Below are 13,563 nucleotides of genomic sequence, written 5' to 3'. Positions count from 1 at the left end.
GGATATCGATGCACACTTAATGGCATTTGAGAGCCACACAGGAGAGCTTACCGTCACTGGGGCTTAGTTTGGGCAGTGTGTTGGGTGGGATGATGGAGGCGGGGGGCCCATACTGAGAGGAGGGACTGATCTGAGGCAGGGGTTCGTATCGTTTCTCCACTGGACTCAGCTTTTCAACAGGCTCAATCCTTAAGTTGGTAGACACAAAGAAAATGAATAAAAACTGTGATGATTCTACTGCTGGGTGCGGAGCTCAGGAATGCTGTTTGTGTTTGTGTGTGTGGTGCCGTGTGTGTGTCGTTATACCTGTTATATGGGTAAGACAACTGAGTTGGTTTGGGGAGATCATGGAAGCGGTTGATGCCAGGGTTGGGTTGGCTCATGGCTTTGCTGTCAAAGCTACGGCGATCAAAGTAGGACAACTGTTTCCTGTAATACTCCTCATCCTCATCAGGGTCATAGTGATTGGAACGAACAACATCGTCCAGCGGTTTAGTATGAGGCTTCTGTGGCTCAGGAGCCCTGCAGAGGAAGCCAAAGAGAACCAGAAGGATCAACAGTCAGTCAGAACACCCTTGCAGTCTTGATATTAGCCGAGACAAATCAATGACATTAAAATCAAAAGGCATGCTACTAAATTTACAAATAAATATTCAGAGGAGAGTTGGGAGCTTTTTCTAGCTGTAAAACCAGTTGCTACTTGAAAATATGAAGTCAACGCTTAAAGAAGATTCTGCAACAGTCCTAGTTTTTATTTAACGTCACAATTTTTTTTGTCCTCGTGTAGGTTCAGTTTTGATGACCAAAAAAAAAACAAAACAAAAAAGGACAACTTGTATGAAAAACAGAAAGCAGAAGTCACAGAGGAGTTGGGACAGACTTGGGCAGCGCTCTGATCTTGTGCTGACAGTGTATCATTTAACCAGTATTAAGATTAAAAGCTTTGACTGTTGTTGTTATGAAGACAGCATAGAGGCTTGTTAAGTGTACAATGAGTACTTAATGCAAGCAGCCCCTCAGTGGAACATGAAAAGATTGTCAGCACTCTTAGGCTGATGTTAAATGGAAGTGCTCATGGTTTGGGCTCTGCATTGATTCTCACATTCCACGGCCCACAACAATTTACTTCTTTGGGAAGTAACATGATAAATATAAGGATTTAAGAGTATCTTTACAGTCTACAAATACTACTGTTACTGAAATTGAGGATCTAAAATTTCTCCCATCATTTGTCACACTTAGGTTTGCAAACCACAAAGTCTAGCTTGCAACTGCACAGTGACTTGCCACCACTAGGTGGAGCTCATTCAACAGAGAATGTATTAAGGAACCTTTCCAAGGTTCTTCAAGTTGTCCTTCACCAACCTACCCTGGAGTACTGTAATGAGGACTACATACCTATAGGTGGACTTCTCTTGTTCCAGGTTGCTGAGGGAATTGGCTTTGGGGACTGGACCTGGTGCACTCACCGGTTTAGGAATATCAGCAGGCTGAAAAGGAAAGACAGGGCATCTTCATTGCTTCACGAATCTGAACTAGATTGTCGTTTTCAGGAGATTTCATGACCAGTGATATTTACTGCTAACATCTAACAGACCTGAAAGTTACTGAACAAAAAACATCTCACAAAAAAACAAGCTTAAAAGAGTTACAGTTCAGCACATGTTTGAATGATGCAGCTGCAATTCTGGGAAAAGTTAATTTGGCCTTTTTGGAGCTTTGTTCATTCATGCTGCTTTTAAGTCATTTTATCTGATAACATGTATTTAGCAGAGTATTGACTGGCGTTTATTGTATGGCCTCATATTGGCCTTATTGAAAAGATTTTCAACTCTGAATAAGTAACTTTGGCATTCATATCATTTTGGGAGTCCCACCCTGCGACAGAAAATGTTTGAGCCATTGAGGCCAAGGCTGTACATGTGAGACAGTTACCCTGAGTGCTGGCGACTCTCCCTCTTTGGCCCTGTCCATAGAAACAGACCGTTTATTCTCAAACATCTTCACTCTGTTGAGCACTGACTGTGGTTTCATGGCAGGGTCTTCGTCCACGTCTTCCCGGGGTGGAGGTGGCACCGGTTTGGACCCTGGAGTGATTGTAGGCTCATTTGGGGAGGGCATGGCCTCTGGTTTGGGAGGGGCAATTGTTTGTTCAGAGTTCATCATAGGTTCATGCAACCCTGGCTTATAACCGCGGTTCGGGGGCCCAGGAATGTAGGTGGGCCTCAGACCAGAGTCACTGTAATACTGCTTTGGTGGCTCTGGTGAACGAGGTGAATTTATGGGGAACCCGAGAGGTTCTGCCTCATAAGGAGAGCGGGCGTCGTAGCCTACTGGGGGTGGAGGTGGCGGTGGTTCATCATAACGAATGGGCCCAGGTTTACTGTGGCGTGGCCTGCCATCATATCCCACAGGTGGGGCCTCATCATAGCGTGGCTGAGGTGGGCTGTAGTCCCTCCCTGGCCCATCCTCGTAAGGGGATCGGGGGTTGTAGCTCATGGGTTGCTGGTGGCCCGGCTGGTAACCTGTGGGCTGGGAGGACGAGGTCTGCTGGTCGTAGGGGGGCCACTGTTCGTTATAATGAGGCACACGGTTGTCGTAGTGCAGGTGAGAGTCACTGTTGTGAGGCTTTGGTTCTGTGTAGCCGCCTCCATCGTAACCATAAGGCGGATGGTCGTATTCACGGTATGGCTGTTTGTCCTGGTACGGCGGCTGGTGACTGTAGCTCATTGACTGCTTCAGGCCATGGTTGATTCGCACAGGTTCCTCCATATTGTACAGATCTTTCTTGTACATCTGTGAAGAAGCAAGACTGAATTAATTCATCTAAAAAAAATCATAATTCTGAGCTTCTAACAAGAACCATGTGGTAAAACAGTAAACAGTTGAGGAAAGATGCTTTCCCAATACCAGATTAAGAATGTCTTCAAGAATGAATTCGATACTTGGAAACAAACAGAAACCTTAAATTCATGAGTATAAATATCAGTAACCACATCCTTAGAAAAATCCTTCTATCTTTTCATTGTACACCAAGTCAAAGTGCAAATTACACAAGCAAACCCTTGTTCATTATTCAAACAGTTCTGAATGCCTGTTTGACAAGATGCCTTTCAAGAATGATGTTAATCTGTACATTCACGTTGATTTTATATATTTTTACAGATTTTATTGTGTATTTTTCAAATATTTATACATTTCTGAAAGGCCTCATTTCAAACATATGATGTGTAGCCTGTAGACAGCAAATCTAATGACATTACTTCCTATGGAAGAAGGTTTATTGGTTGGCATCTACTCAGGACAGAAACAGAAGACATAATGCAGTGTGTTGAGGCATTTGTTTTTCCATAGGGAGAATTGCTTGATGGGACTAATTACCAAGAGTACTGTCTGCAGGTTAGCTTTCATCATGCAACCAACATTCAGTTTGCATCTAATGCAACGTCAAACTACTTGCACTACAACAGACGACACATCTACCATTACGATGCCATTTCAGGTGCTAGTAATGTTCATCTACAGAAGAGAGTTAAAGCTGAAAGGAACCCAAAAACATTAGGAGCCATGCAAAGGAGGTAAGAGGCAACAGTTAGGGCTGGTTGTGGATGTCTTCACCCTGGTCAAAGACTCAGATGTACCAGTCCTTCTGGTCTCCCAGCCCACTGTGGTGCATGTGGACTAGTCTGTCACACATTTTCTCTGGGAGCCAGAGGCACACAGTGGGCTCAGTGAGTCACATAGTGTTGGCGTGTCATGCAGAGAGCGAGTGGAAAGCAGGTGCGAGAAGACAGGCAGTTAAAACAGCAGGCTGGGGCCCAGGCCCGGTCCAAGTGGCTGGTGAAACGTGGGTACCTTTGGTTCTGGACCAGGTGGTCCAGACGTGTGGGGTTCATGTGGTGGTGGTAGGGGCTGAATAAGCTCAGGGGCAGGGCTGGGGCTGCTAAGTGAGTCAGCCTGAGGAGCTGCGGCTGCAGCAGGCGGCTCCTCTAGGTGCACACCCTCTAGCTGCAGAGGCTCAACAGCAGGGGGCGTTACCACTGTCGGAGGCAACGAGGGCATGGGCAGAGCAGCCTCATCTTGCTGTGAATATTGTTAAAAGACATTCATAAACACAGCCGACCAAGGACACACAAAGTACAGCTCACCCCAACACCTTGATGCTTGCACTGAATCACTTTTACTCCAGTCAGCCAGACAAGGAAACATCTGGTTCGAATGGAAAACATACCAGTAGCTTCTACAGCATGTTTAATATGTAGCACAGGACATATAATTGTAACACAGAACACAGAGCACAAGGGAACTATTCTTCTGTCGTTAAATACTTTTAGGCAGACATCCATGACTGACCCACACCGCTCTCAGTGGTGTGCCGAGTTGTTAACTTTACCTGCTGTGGAGAGGGCATCTTGAACCCAGTGGGGTCTATTCGGTTGGCTGGGTCAGGCTGCACTGGGTGCTGGTATCCAGGGTAACCAGGGGTGTCCTGAATGACAGGTGGGTCTTCTCTCACAGGTTCAGAAGACCGGGTAATGGCGGGTTCCGTGGGGAGACCCACCTCGTCGTTCAACGTCTCATCCAGCTCTTGGTCTGTATACGCTCCCCCTTCTGTGTCAGTGTCTTCATAGTCAGAAGTGTGGCGGCTGTCTGTGCTATACATGGAATATTCGCTACCGGGTGCAGACAAGTAGGATAGACGGTCATCATGGATATCTAAATCATCTTCTGTGGTGCCATCCGCCTGAGAGAGAGCAGAGAAACCATTACCTCTTAGCTCAGTCTGTCAGATAAACAGGATTCTCGTGATTTAATGAGCCTTCTGCCTCACCTTGCCCTCTGACACCCACACCAGTTGGTTCTGCTGCTGCTGGATGGTCTCTTTAAGAGCTCCGTACCAACCGTCATTCATGTTATTCAAGTTTATGGTCGCTATAAAAGAGAATTTGAAGGAATTAATCAAGTTAATATATGCAAAATAAGTCTTTCAACGTTCTGTCTTCACTCACTGGTGAACAGGTGGTGATTATTCTTCCTCAGTTTGATGGCTCGCTCGTATAGCTTTCTGGCACTCTTCCTGGACTCCGGACACAGTCTGGTCCTCATGTTCTTCACACCTTGCTTATTATCAGGATTTAGGAAGACTACAATTGGGTACCACTGAGCATAATTAAGCCTGTCCACAGCATTTGGGGTGATGTCCAGCACAGCATGTTTGTCCTTCATAAGATAAAAAGGGAGACAAGAAATAATAAAGACTGATGGAATAATGTAAAAGTGTGCTTAACATTTCAATTCAATACAAGGAGACATGCTCACTCTGTCAATGATCTGCTTGATGGTGTGAAGACGAATGATTCCTGAACTCCTCTGGTCTGTTCCTGCATCTCTAGGCTCACTCTCTAGAAAACACAATAGTAGAGGTTTATGAAGTCAAAGTACTACCTATAATATATATATATATTCATGCTGTTACTGTATGTATGACGTTAATAAGGAAAAACATACTTGCAAGCTCAAAGAGATCTGGCTCTTCTCTTGAGAGTTTTTCTCTTGCAACATCAGCGATGGGCCCAAATATCACAACAGGTCTCAGGAAACCAGCTGCATAAAAAAAATATAAAATAAATCGGCGATTCAGAGATGCAGAGTTTCTTATCACAATTCGACTACAAGACATCAGATTTCTCACCTTCTCTCAATACAACTCTTTCATATGCTGGAAACTTTGTCTGAACTGGCTGTGAGGACAGATCCTCACGACTTTTCCTGAGGTTCCTCTTGGAGCTTCTGAGACCACGGAACCTCCAGAAGTCGGCCCTGTCGCCCCCTGCTGTTTTGGGGAGAGTGTATTGCACGCTGGAGAGCTGCTCTGCTCTGTTGACATAAAGCAGGAGGACATAATATTTAATCTAACACAAGGTAATGGATGTGTCATAAACTTGGCAGTGCTAATCCTAAATGCTGCCAGCAACTAAGGACATTTCATGGTAATGATAATCCTAACAAATTTAATCTAAGTAAGGGGACTGTGTGTCTACTGTTGAGATATTCATCCATCTCGTCATTCTTTGAGATGATTGACATACAGTTAAAGCCAAAGCATGCAGGTCTGAGGATGTGCTCACCTGTTTTTGTTGGGGATAATGCCCCTCTCCACCTCCTGGTGGTTCTTGCCAATGCGAATAGCCAGCCATGAACCAAGCTTGCCATTGTAGAGGGTGTCCACAACACGGAACACCTCGCCCTTGTTAAAGCTTAACCCATATGGAGACTCTTTCTCGTACTCAAAGTGGGTCCTGATGTAGAAGGAATCGCCGACATCAGATTCCACAATGCGTCGATATACTGAAGGGACAGAGCAATGAGTCAGATCCACCGCAGCAATGAGGCTAGTAAAAATTAATGTCTTGCTGCATCACCTTACTCACTTCACTTACCATCTTTCTTCTTCTGGGCCAGAATTGTCACCTCTTCACCCTTAGGGAGGTCCAGGAGGAACAGCACCGCCTCCTCTCGGATTATGTTTGCAAAATCGACATTATTTACCTGGAATTTGTGAAAAGAGAAGACTCGATTTGTTACAAAAGAACTATCCTACTTTCTAGTACTACCACATTTAAATTAAGCAGTAGGCTTCAAAGTACACAGAGTGCATGACAGAGTGTAAATCTCTATTTAAATTAGGGTTTACATAGTTCTTCTTATTTTCAAGATTGCCTAGGAAACATCAAGTTTTACTGCTCTGCAAGAACTCAAGTCATTCCTCAAAGAAAGGAGGAGGAGGTACAAACAGTGAGATATATGGCTGTGAGGAAATGGGACAAACACAGGGAGAGGAAAACGTATTTTGTGTGTGCGCTCCCTCCGGCCATTGCTAAGAGACCAGCCTGGAGGTACAGGAATTTTGGAGCCGTCATTGTGTATAACCATGAATAAAAGGGAAGGTTTGAGACGCATAGCCGATAAAACATAGCTGTTAAGACACAGTCTCAGATGGTCACTGTTAAAATGAGAAATAAAACGTACTGTTTTTGATGAATGAATATTCAGGGACATTTTTTTCTCACCAAACTCAAAAACAACCAGATGAATATACAAAAATGCTGTCAGCTTATACACGTGACTGTGTAAAAACAAAGAACGTACCCTGAGAATTTGGTCACCCTCCTCCAGGCCCTCTTTAGCAGCTGGGCTATCCTCCAGCACTCCAGCAACAAAGATGCCCACGTCATTCCCCCCAGCCAGCCGCAGCCCCACACTCTCTCCCTTTTTGAACTTCACCAGCTTCATGCTCGGCCTGAGGATAAGGGATAAAGAAAACAGATTTCTATGACGTGATGATTTTCCTTTTTCCACAATGCAAACTATAGTTTATGAATAGGAAATTAATCTCTGGTGCCATCCAGGTTTTTTTTTTGTGAAAGACTGTGTTTAGTTAGCTCACAAAAGCAAATATGATCAAATCGTTAAGAAATATACAATCTGAAAGAAAATTTGAATATATTTTACTTTTTAAGCCTCTGGCAAACAAACTTAAGTCAAGTGTTGTCTCATGTGAAGCACTAATGGTGAATGAAATGCATTCAGTCATACTTCATGTTCGCATGCCAGCAAACCATGAATGTGCAGAGAAACGCACGCTTTTCTAAAGCACTGAATTCATGCCAGGATGCCCCTGCAAGTACAGATAAATTGCAGCAAGATGTGCAGAAGTATTTCAGATTAACATTTCTCTCCTCAGTCTCCTTCTCATTTGGCGATCACAAAGGTCACATTGTCATGTTTTGTGGTAAAAGTTTTTCAGAGGACATGCATACAAATCATTTCTTTCTACCGTAGTATGCTGTCATCATGGGCAGCACTTGGCACAGGGGCATCAGAAGGACTGACTGGCAGGTCTACATCTGGCTGTCCAGGCTGTGCATACACTGGCTTCGGCTCTGGGGACACACACAAGAACGAGTAATGAACAGATGATTGACAGAATACATGAATGTGTCAGAAAATAAGCCGAACAGTGGAATTGACAATACACCACCCAACATAGGTTTGATAGAGAAGAACACAAATAAAAACAACTATTCAAAAACACAGGCACATTATACAGACACATACACACACTCTGAAGACATGCAGTGTGCTGAGTAGGGAGGACAAACAAAAAAGCAGCAAAGTGCTGCAGGCTGGGGAGGAACGTCAGACTCCATCAGCTCATATGGTTTATTTTCACTTGGCTCCAGGCGAACTCAGCGAGGCTCAGCAGGCATCTGGATCTAACTTTTTTAGTATTCATCCTTAGAAAAAAGGGCAACAATGACCAGTTCAAACAAGGTTTCACTTTTATTATTATTCTGACACCATGTTATATTCTGACAGGAAAACACACGTCTAAAAAAACTTTCACTGTCAGATAAACATAGCTATATATATATAAGGCCCCAATTGAAATTCGGACCTGCATTTTTTACATTCACAAAGATCTGAGGGTTGTATCTCTGACCTGGGAGCGGTGGAAGTTGTTTCTCCTCTCTAGCAATAGCCGACTCTTTCGGCTTGGGCAGAGGAACTTCCTCTGCTAGCTTTGCTGGTGTTGAAGCTGCCTTTGACATCCGTTCATCATCACGACTTCTGTGACTGCAGGCAAAAAAACACTATTACCTTTAGAAATAGAAGATAATCAATAGTGTATTCTGACACATAGTTCGGAGGGGACATGAGCCCATCATGGATCAACATCTTCACTACAACAAGGACATGCTAGGCTCAATTCAAACCCCAGTGGCTCTGGACTGAAGCAGCATCTTAGTCTTGAAGGTCAGAAATTTTCCCTTTTTTTCTCACTTTTGTGGTCTATTTTTGGAGCCTCTTATCTAAAGGTGAGAGCGAATTCTGTCCTCCAGGTGAATTGTAGAGTGTGGCTCTGGCACTGCACCAGGAACAGTTTGACTATGACATTTTAAAACAGCATGGCTGTGTAAACTGATACACAGTGACCTGGCCAATAATGAGCCCGATAAGTATACGATGACAGAACATATTTGTCAGTGATTAGGATGAAAACGAGGAGGCTAAGAAAGCTGCCCAATGGTGAGGCTCTACGGCTCGGACCTCATGGTCACATGACTAAGCTTACTAGCAGGAAAAAAAAGTCTTTGTTAGTGGTGGAAAATCACTAAGTGCATTTACTCACGTATTGTACTTGAGTACAATTTGGAATACCTTGAACTTAAATTTTCCATTCTGATCTACTTTGTTGTACGTTCTACTCCACTACACTTAAGAGGTAGTGCATACTAAACTCATTGATAGGACTGTACTGGGATGAAACACATTAAATGAAGGTGTTAATATTACCATTCATATTCAAAATATAGACAAAAAAACACTACATTTCATGGCTGAAATGGCTCGATGCACCTTCCACTGTTTTAAATCAGAGTCAGTGAGTTGAAAGCTGATATGAGTCAACAGTTTTTGACTTTAATATAAAACAGAAAGTTATTTGACTCTTATTAGCTGTGCAGAGAGCAACCTCTCCTCTGGTCAGAGCTCCATCTGCCACCCTGCGGTAGAGATTTGTCAAACTGTGCTCATTTTCACACATAATCTGATCCAAACACATCGGTCACAAGACTTTAAATTTGCAGGCACCCAACAGTCACTTAAATTCTTGGCCAAGGTAATAAATAAGAGGGTCCAAAATAGGATTTTCACTTGCAATTCAGTACTTTTGTGTTGTTGTTTTTTTAAATGATCTGTATAGTTTATCTATCAGCGTTCTTTATTCATGTGTTGAGAAACAAAGTAACCAGAACTGAACTGATCTAGAGGACAGTCTATTTGTAACTGCCTCCTGAACTGAAGGCCACACGTCAGCTTCCGATAAACAGTAACGTCCTCTGCTAGCAGCTTCCTCATCTTAATTAAAATACTTTCCAAAAAAGAGCTTCTTTCTGTGCTTCAGTGACCTAAATAAGTCATCAGGAAATTATATACGTTTTTTTTTTTGTAAATCTTGTAATATTGTGAACAGTGCTACGCAGACAATCTGTTTCACAGAAAGCAGTGACCATTATGAGGCCTGACACCCACAGATAAGAGGAGAGGAGGCCTGACAAAAGCTCAGCCACATGCAGCAGGGGAGACACTGATAATTGGTGACATCTTTTTGTTCCCTCATTGTTGAAGCCATCGTGCACTTATGCCAAACATGTGGTTTGTCTTCGCAAATATTGAAGAGACCCCGAGATCATGTGACACTTTCAAGGCTCTCTGTAATCTCAAGTCAAAACAAGATGACTCACTGAATAATGTATGTCATATAATGGCACTTCAGCAACATTTCCTCAGGGAATACTTTGCAGTGGCCTAAAACACTGATTTCACTGCAAAAGAACCCATCATTGCTCTGTTAGACTTAAGCTTGTCACGACTAGCTCTAGTTCTCTCGTTATGAGCTGTAAATGGATTTACTACTTCTATAACTATGACTAGTACAACTATTAGTAACTCTTCAAGGAGGCCAAACTTACGGTATTTTCCAACTGGTGATGTATCAAGGGGATAAAAAAAGGGCAAAAGTTAGGATGTGTTTTTCTGTTTGCTTCCCTGTTTGTGCAGTTTTGGACTGTTGTGCCACAGTGAGCGAGAAGCTGGCTTGTATGGTCATCTGCATCTTGCACCGCATGCTAACTAAACCCAGGGAAGTTGGCCAATCAGAAGACAGAAGGCTTTTCAAAGACATAAACAAGAATAAAACAGCTTTCAGGCTGTGTGAACTGAGGGGCTAAAGAGAGGGCAGAACTGTGAATCATGTAAAGAGACTCTAATCCCAGAATAAAATATAGAGCACCAGTTAAATTACACTTTAACAGTTGATTTTTTGTTTTTTTTTTCCTTTGGGTCACTAGGCAGCGTGACAGAGGAACAACTCTGGTGCTCTACGGAGTTTAAACAAAGAATTAATGAGATACTTTCAAACAAGGTCACAGTCACAAAAATGCTGAATGGGTCGATGGTTGGTGATAACCCAAACATAAAATCGATAGTCCTTCTCAACCCCACACTCCTAAAAACAAGCCTGTCATAATAAACGATGACAGATTGAGGCTCCGACATTATGACAAGATCAGTTAGCGTTTGAGTAATGATGTCTTAGACGGTCAACGGTCACAGCTGAATTCAGACCAGTTTGCAGTTAAATACTGTTATTTGAAATCATAGGAATTTTTTGTAATTTTATGAAAATAAAGTAGGATTTTTACTCATGACGAATTATGAATTTACATCAGTCCTTTGTAGTGCTTCTTTTACGGGAGGAGAAGGTCTTCAATGTTCAATAACTGATGGACGTTCCTCACCTGCCATTGCTTATTTGTGGTGGCGAGTGTCTTGAGTGGTCAGACGGTTCCGATCGTCTGTCTGGAGAGCGGGAGCGGCTGCTACGATGTCTGTCATGCGATCGATTGGAATGGTCGGATGCCAGAGAATGGATATCTGAAATGTCTGATCAAACGAGAGCCTCAGTTAACACCTGGAGTGTGGAATCCACGCTGACAAGTCTGGCACTTTAGCTCCACCCCATTTCAGCTGAATCCAACCCTTCATACCACTCTCACCGTCTCTGTCAGAGGCGTTAGCTGAAGGAATGCTGTCATCAAGGTCAGGGATGTTAAGCAGGGTGGCCCTCTCGTCCCTCTGAACGACCATTTTTAGCTTGCCCTTTGACCTCTCTATCAGCTTCTTAGCGTCTATCAAGGAGAGGTTCTCTGTCACTGTGCCATTGATCTGAGAGAATAAAAAAAAAAAAAAAGACTATTAGCATAACAGAACAGGGAACATTTCCCTCCCAGCTAATTAATTTGAAACCATTATGCCCTTTTTAAAGTTTGGACTGCAAACGGCAAGATGTAAATCAACTGAAACACTGATCATCTTTGTTACACTGAAATCCAATTCCATAGCGATAAAGAAGTAAAAATATCATGACGCAAAGGCTCTGATATAAATAAACTCCATCACCTTTTATCGTTTTTTTTGGAAAATTTGTCCATTATATGCTGACATTAAAAGAGGGCGATATGACGCATGAGAAGGCTGGATGTGAGAAACTATTGATTCAGAGCCGTTACAGAGCTCCTTCAGAGGCAACAAGCGGCATCTGTAAGTGCTATTATGCAACATTTGCCAGCACAAAAGAACAAAGGGCTGCTACAGAACTTTACCAGTTCTCTTCTGCATTTGCATCGATACAGACACAGATACAAGGATACAAAGCAATGTTTAAGGTGTTTCAGTCATATTCAATGTTTAATGAGCCTCCCTTACCTTCAGTACAACGTCCCCTTCCTGAATGTTTCCATCCCTGGCTGCCAGGCTCTCAGGCGAGATGTCCTTCACAAAGATGTGGCTGGCCAGGCGCAGGCCATATTCTGCTTACAAAGTGAACGACAGCAACAAAGACAACGTTAGCACAGAGTTCTTGTGAAAACACTCCTCTAACCACTCTGCTGTTGAATACTCCCCCTCTGGGATTAACAGTACAGATTAAAAGAAGATTAATTGCTCCTTTACTTAGATTTATTTAAGTAATTTGGATTTTGCTGCAGCTGGCAAGTTTTGTTGTCTCTGGAAGTTAACCAATGCTGACTTGGAGGTCTTATTCTAAGTCTGGCTGACTGGTAACAGTTGGGGGGGGGGGGGGGGGGTGGGGGTGCGACGACATTACAGGTGATTTTCTGGATTACCAGCTAATTTTTCTTCCTGCCCTGTGTTTCTATCCCCGACTTTGTGAGCCTCACCTTCATTTTTGCGGGATTTGACAAGAGTAACTTTAGCAGGGCGTGGGGGCAGGTTGTGCGAGCGGCGGTCTGACCGTGGGGAGAGACTCCTTTCCCGTGAGCCACTGCGTTCACGTTCTCTGTCCCTTCTGCCACTGCTTCGCCCGCTGCGCCTGCCCATGGCTCCGCCCACACCACTGTATGCGCCACTCCGTCCACTCCGTGTCTCATAAATCTCTTCATCGTAGCTGTCCTCCTCCTCATCATGCTCTGACATCGTTTCCCGCTCCCCGAGGCGACCCATGGGGACGTGCACCTTTCTCTTCCGTCTGATTGTCTGCTCAAAGGAAATGAGGTATTCGATGAGCCAGACAATCAGTCAGCCACCCCACTGATCACAGTAGGATGTGAAATATGAGAAAAGTCAAGGGGCACAGCAGCGCCATTACAGATGAGCATTAATGACACGCCTTTTCCTGACCCATTGCAGTCTCTTCCTTTATTTTGTTTATAAATGTCTATCTGAAATGCAGAATATAAGTCTTCAACAAGAATTCATTATGTTTTTACTCACAATTTTGGCAATTTTCCCACTTTTGCGGAGCTGCTGGACTGCGTATGCATGCTCCACATTATCCATGGAGACAGCATTGACCATAACCACTCTGTCATTTTCCCTAGAGAGAGAGAGATAGAGTGAGAGCGAGAGAGAGAGAGAGAGAGAGAGAGAGAGAGAGAGAAAACAACAGACATGCTGGAGTCTTTCTGGAGCAGGCAGAGT

The 13,563-nt window shown here is 43.6% G+C and overlaps 1 protein-coding gene across 14 annotated transcripts in view; it reads right to left on the bottom strand.

Annotated features, from left to right (window-relative positions):
- The window catches only part of tjp1b (tight junction protein 1b), a 73,771-nt gene that overhangs the window by 8,408 nt on the left and 51,800 nt on the right, over positions 1 to 13,563 (bottom strand). For 7 of the 14 annotated variants that reach the window (XM_086209250.1, XM_086209254.1, XM_086209255.1 and 4 more), the window contains 22 exons: positions 13,357 to 13,459; positions 12,804 to 13,119; positions 12,331 to 12,437; positions 11,622 to 11,790; positions 11,364 to 11,508; positions 10,536 to 10,547; positions 8,504 to 8,637; positions 7,838 to 7,943; positions 7,150 to 7,300; positions 6,441 to 6,549; positions 6,129 to 6,348; positions 5,693 to 5,877; positions 5,509 to 5,604; positions 5,320 to 5,402; positions 5,010 to 5,220; positions 4,832 to 4,932; positions 4,394 to 4,744; positions 3,856 to 4,083; positions 1,936 to 2,796; positions 1,399 to 1,490; positions 307 to 522; positions 52 to 188 (listed from right to left, as the gene is read on the bottom strand). In XM_086209250.1, coding sequence (XP_086065376.1) covers positions 52 to 188; positions 307 to 522; positions 1,399 to 1,490; positions 1,936 to 2,796; positions 3,856 to 4,083; positions 4,394 to 4,744; positions 4,832 to 4,932; positions 5,010 to 5,220; positions 5,320 to 5,402; positions 5,509 to 5,604; positions 5,693 to 5,877; positions 6,129 to 6,348; positions 6,441 to 6,549; positions 7,150 to 7,300; positions 7,838 to 7,943; positions 8,504 to 8,637; positions 10,536 to 10,547; positions 11,364 to 11,508; positions 11,622 to 11,790; positions 12,331 to 12,437; positions 12,804 to 13,119; positions 13,357 to 13,459 — 4,133 coding nt within the window. The remainder of the gene's footprint in view (positions 1 to 51; positions 189 to 306; positions 523 to 1,398; positions 1,491 to 1,935; positions 2,797 to 3,855; positions 4,084 to 4,393; positions 4,745 to 4,831; positions 4,933 to 5,009; positions 5,221 to 5,319; positions 5,403 to 5,508; positions 5,605 to 5,692; positions 5,878 to 6,128; positions 6,349 to 6,440; positions 6,550 to 7,149; positions 7,301 to 7,837; positions 7,944 to 8,503; positions 8,638 to 10,535; positions 10,548 to 11,363; positions 11,509 to 11,621; positions 11,791 to 12,330; positions 12,438 to 12,803; positions 13,120 to 13,356; positions 13,460 to 13,563) is intronic. The other 7 variants (XM_086209257.1, XM_086209258.1, XM_086209263.1 and 4 more) reach the window with 5 other exon arrangements.

The sequence above is a fragment of the Aulostomus chinensis genome, chromosome 7, assembly GCF_037954235.1.
Source record: "Aulostomus chinensis isolate RoL2024-O1b breed Wild chromosome 7, RoL_Achi_v1.0, whole genome shotgun sequence".
Lineage (NCBI taxonomy): Eukaryota > Metazoa > Chordata > Actinopteri > Syngnathiformes > Aulostomidae > Aulostomus > Aulostomus chinensis.
This window is presented reverse-complemented; position numbering and strand designations above follow the sequence as displayed.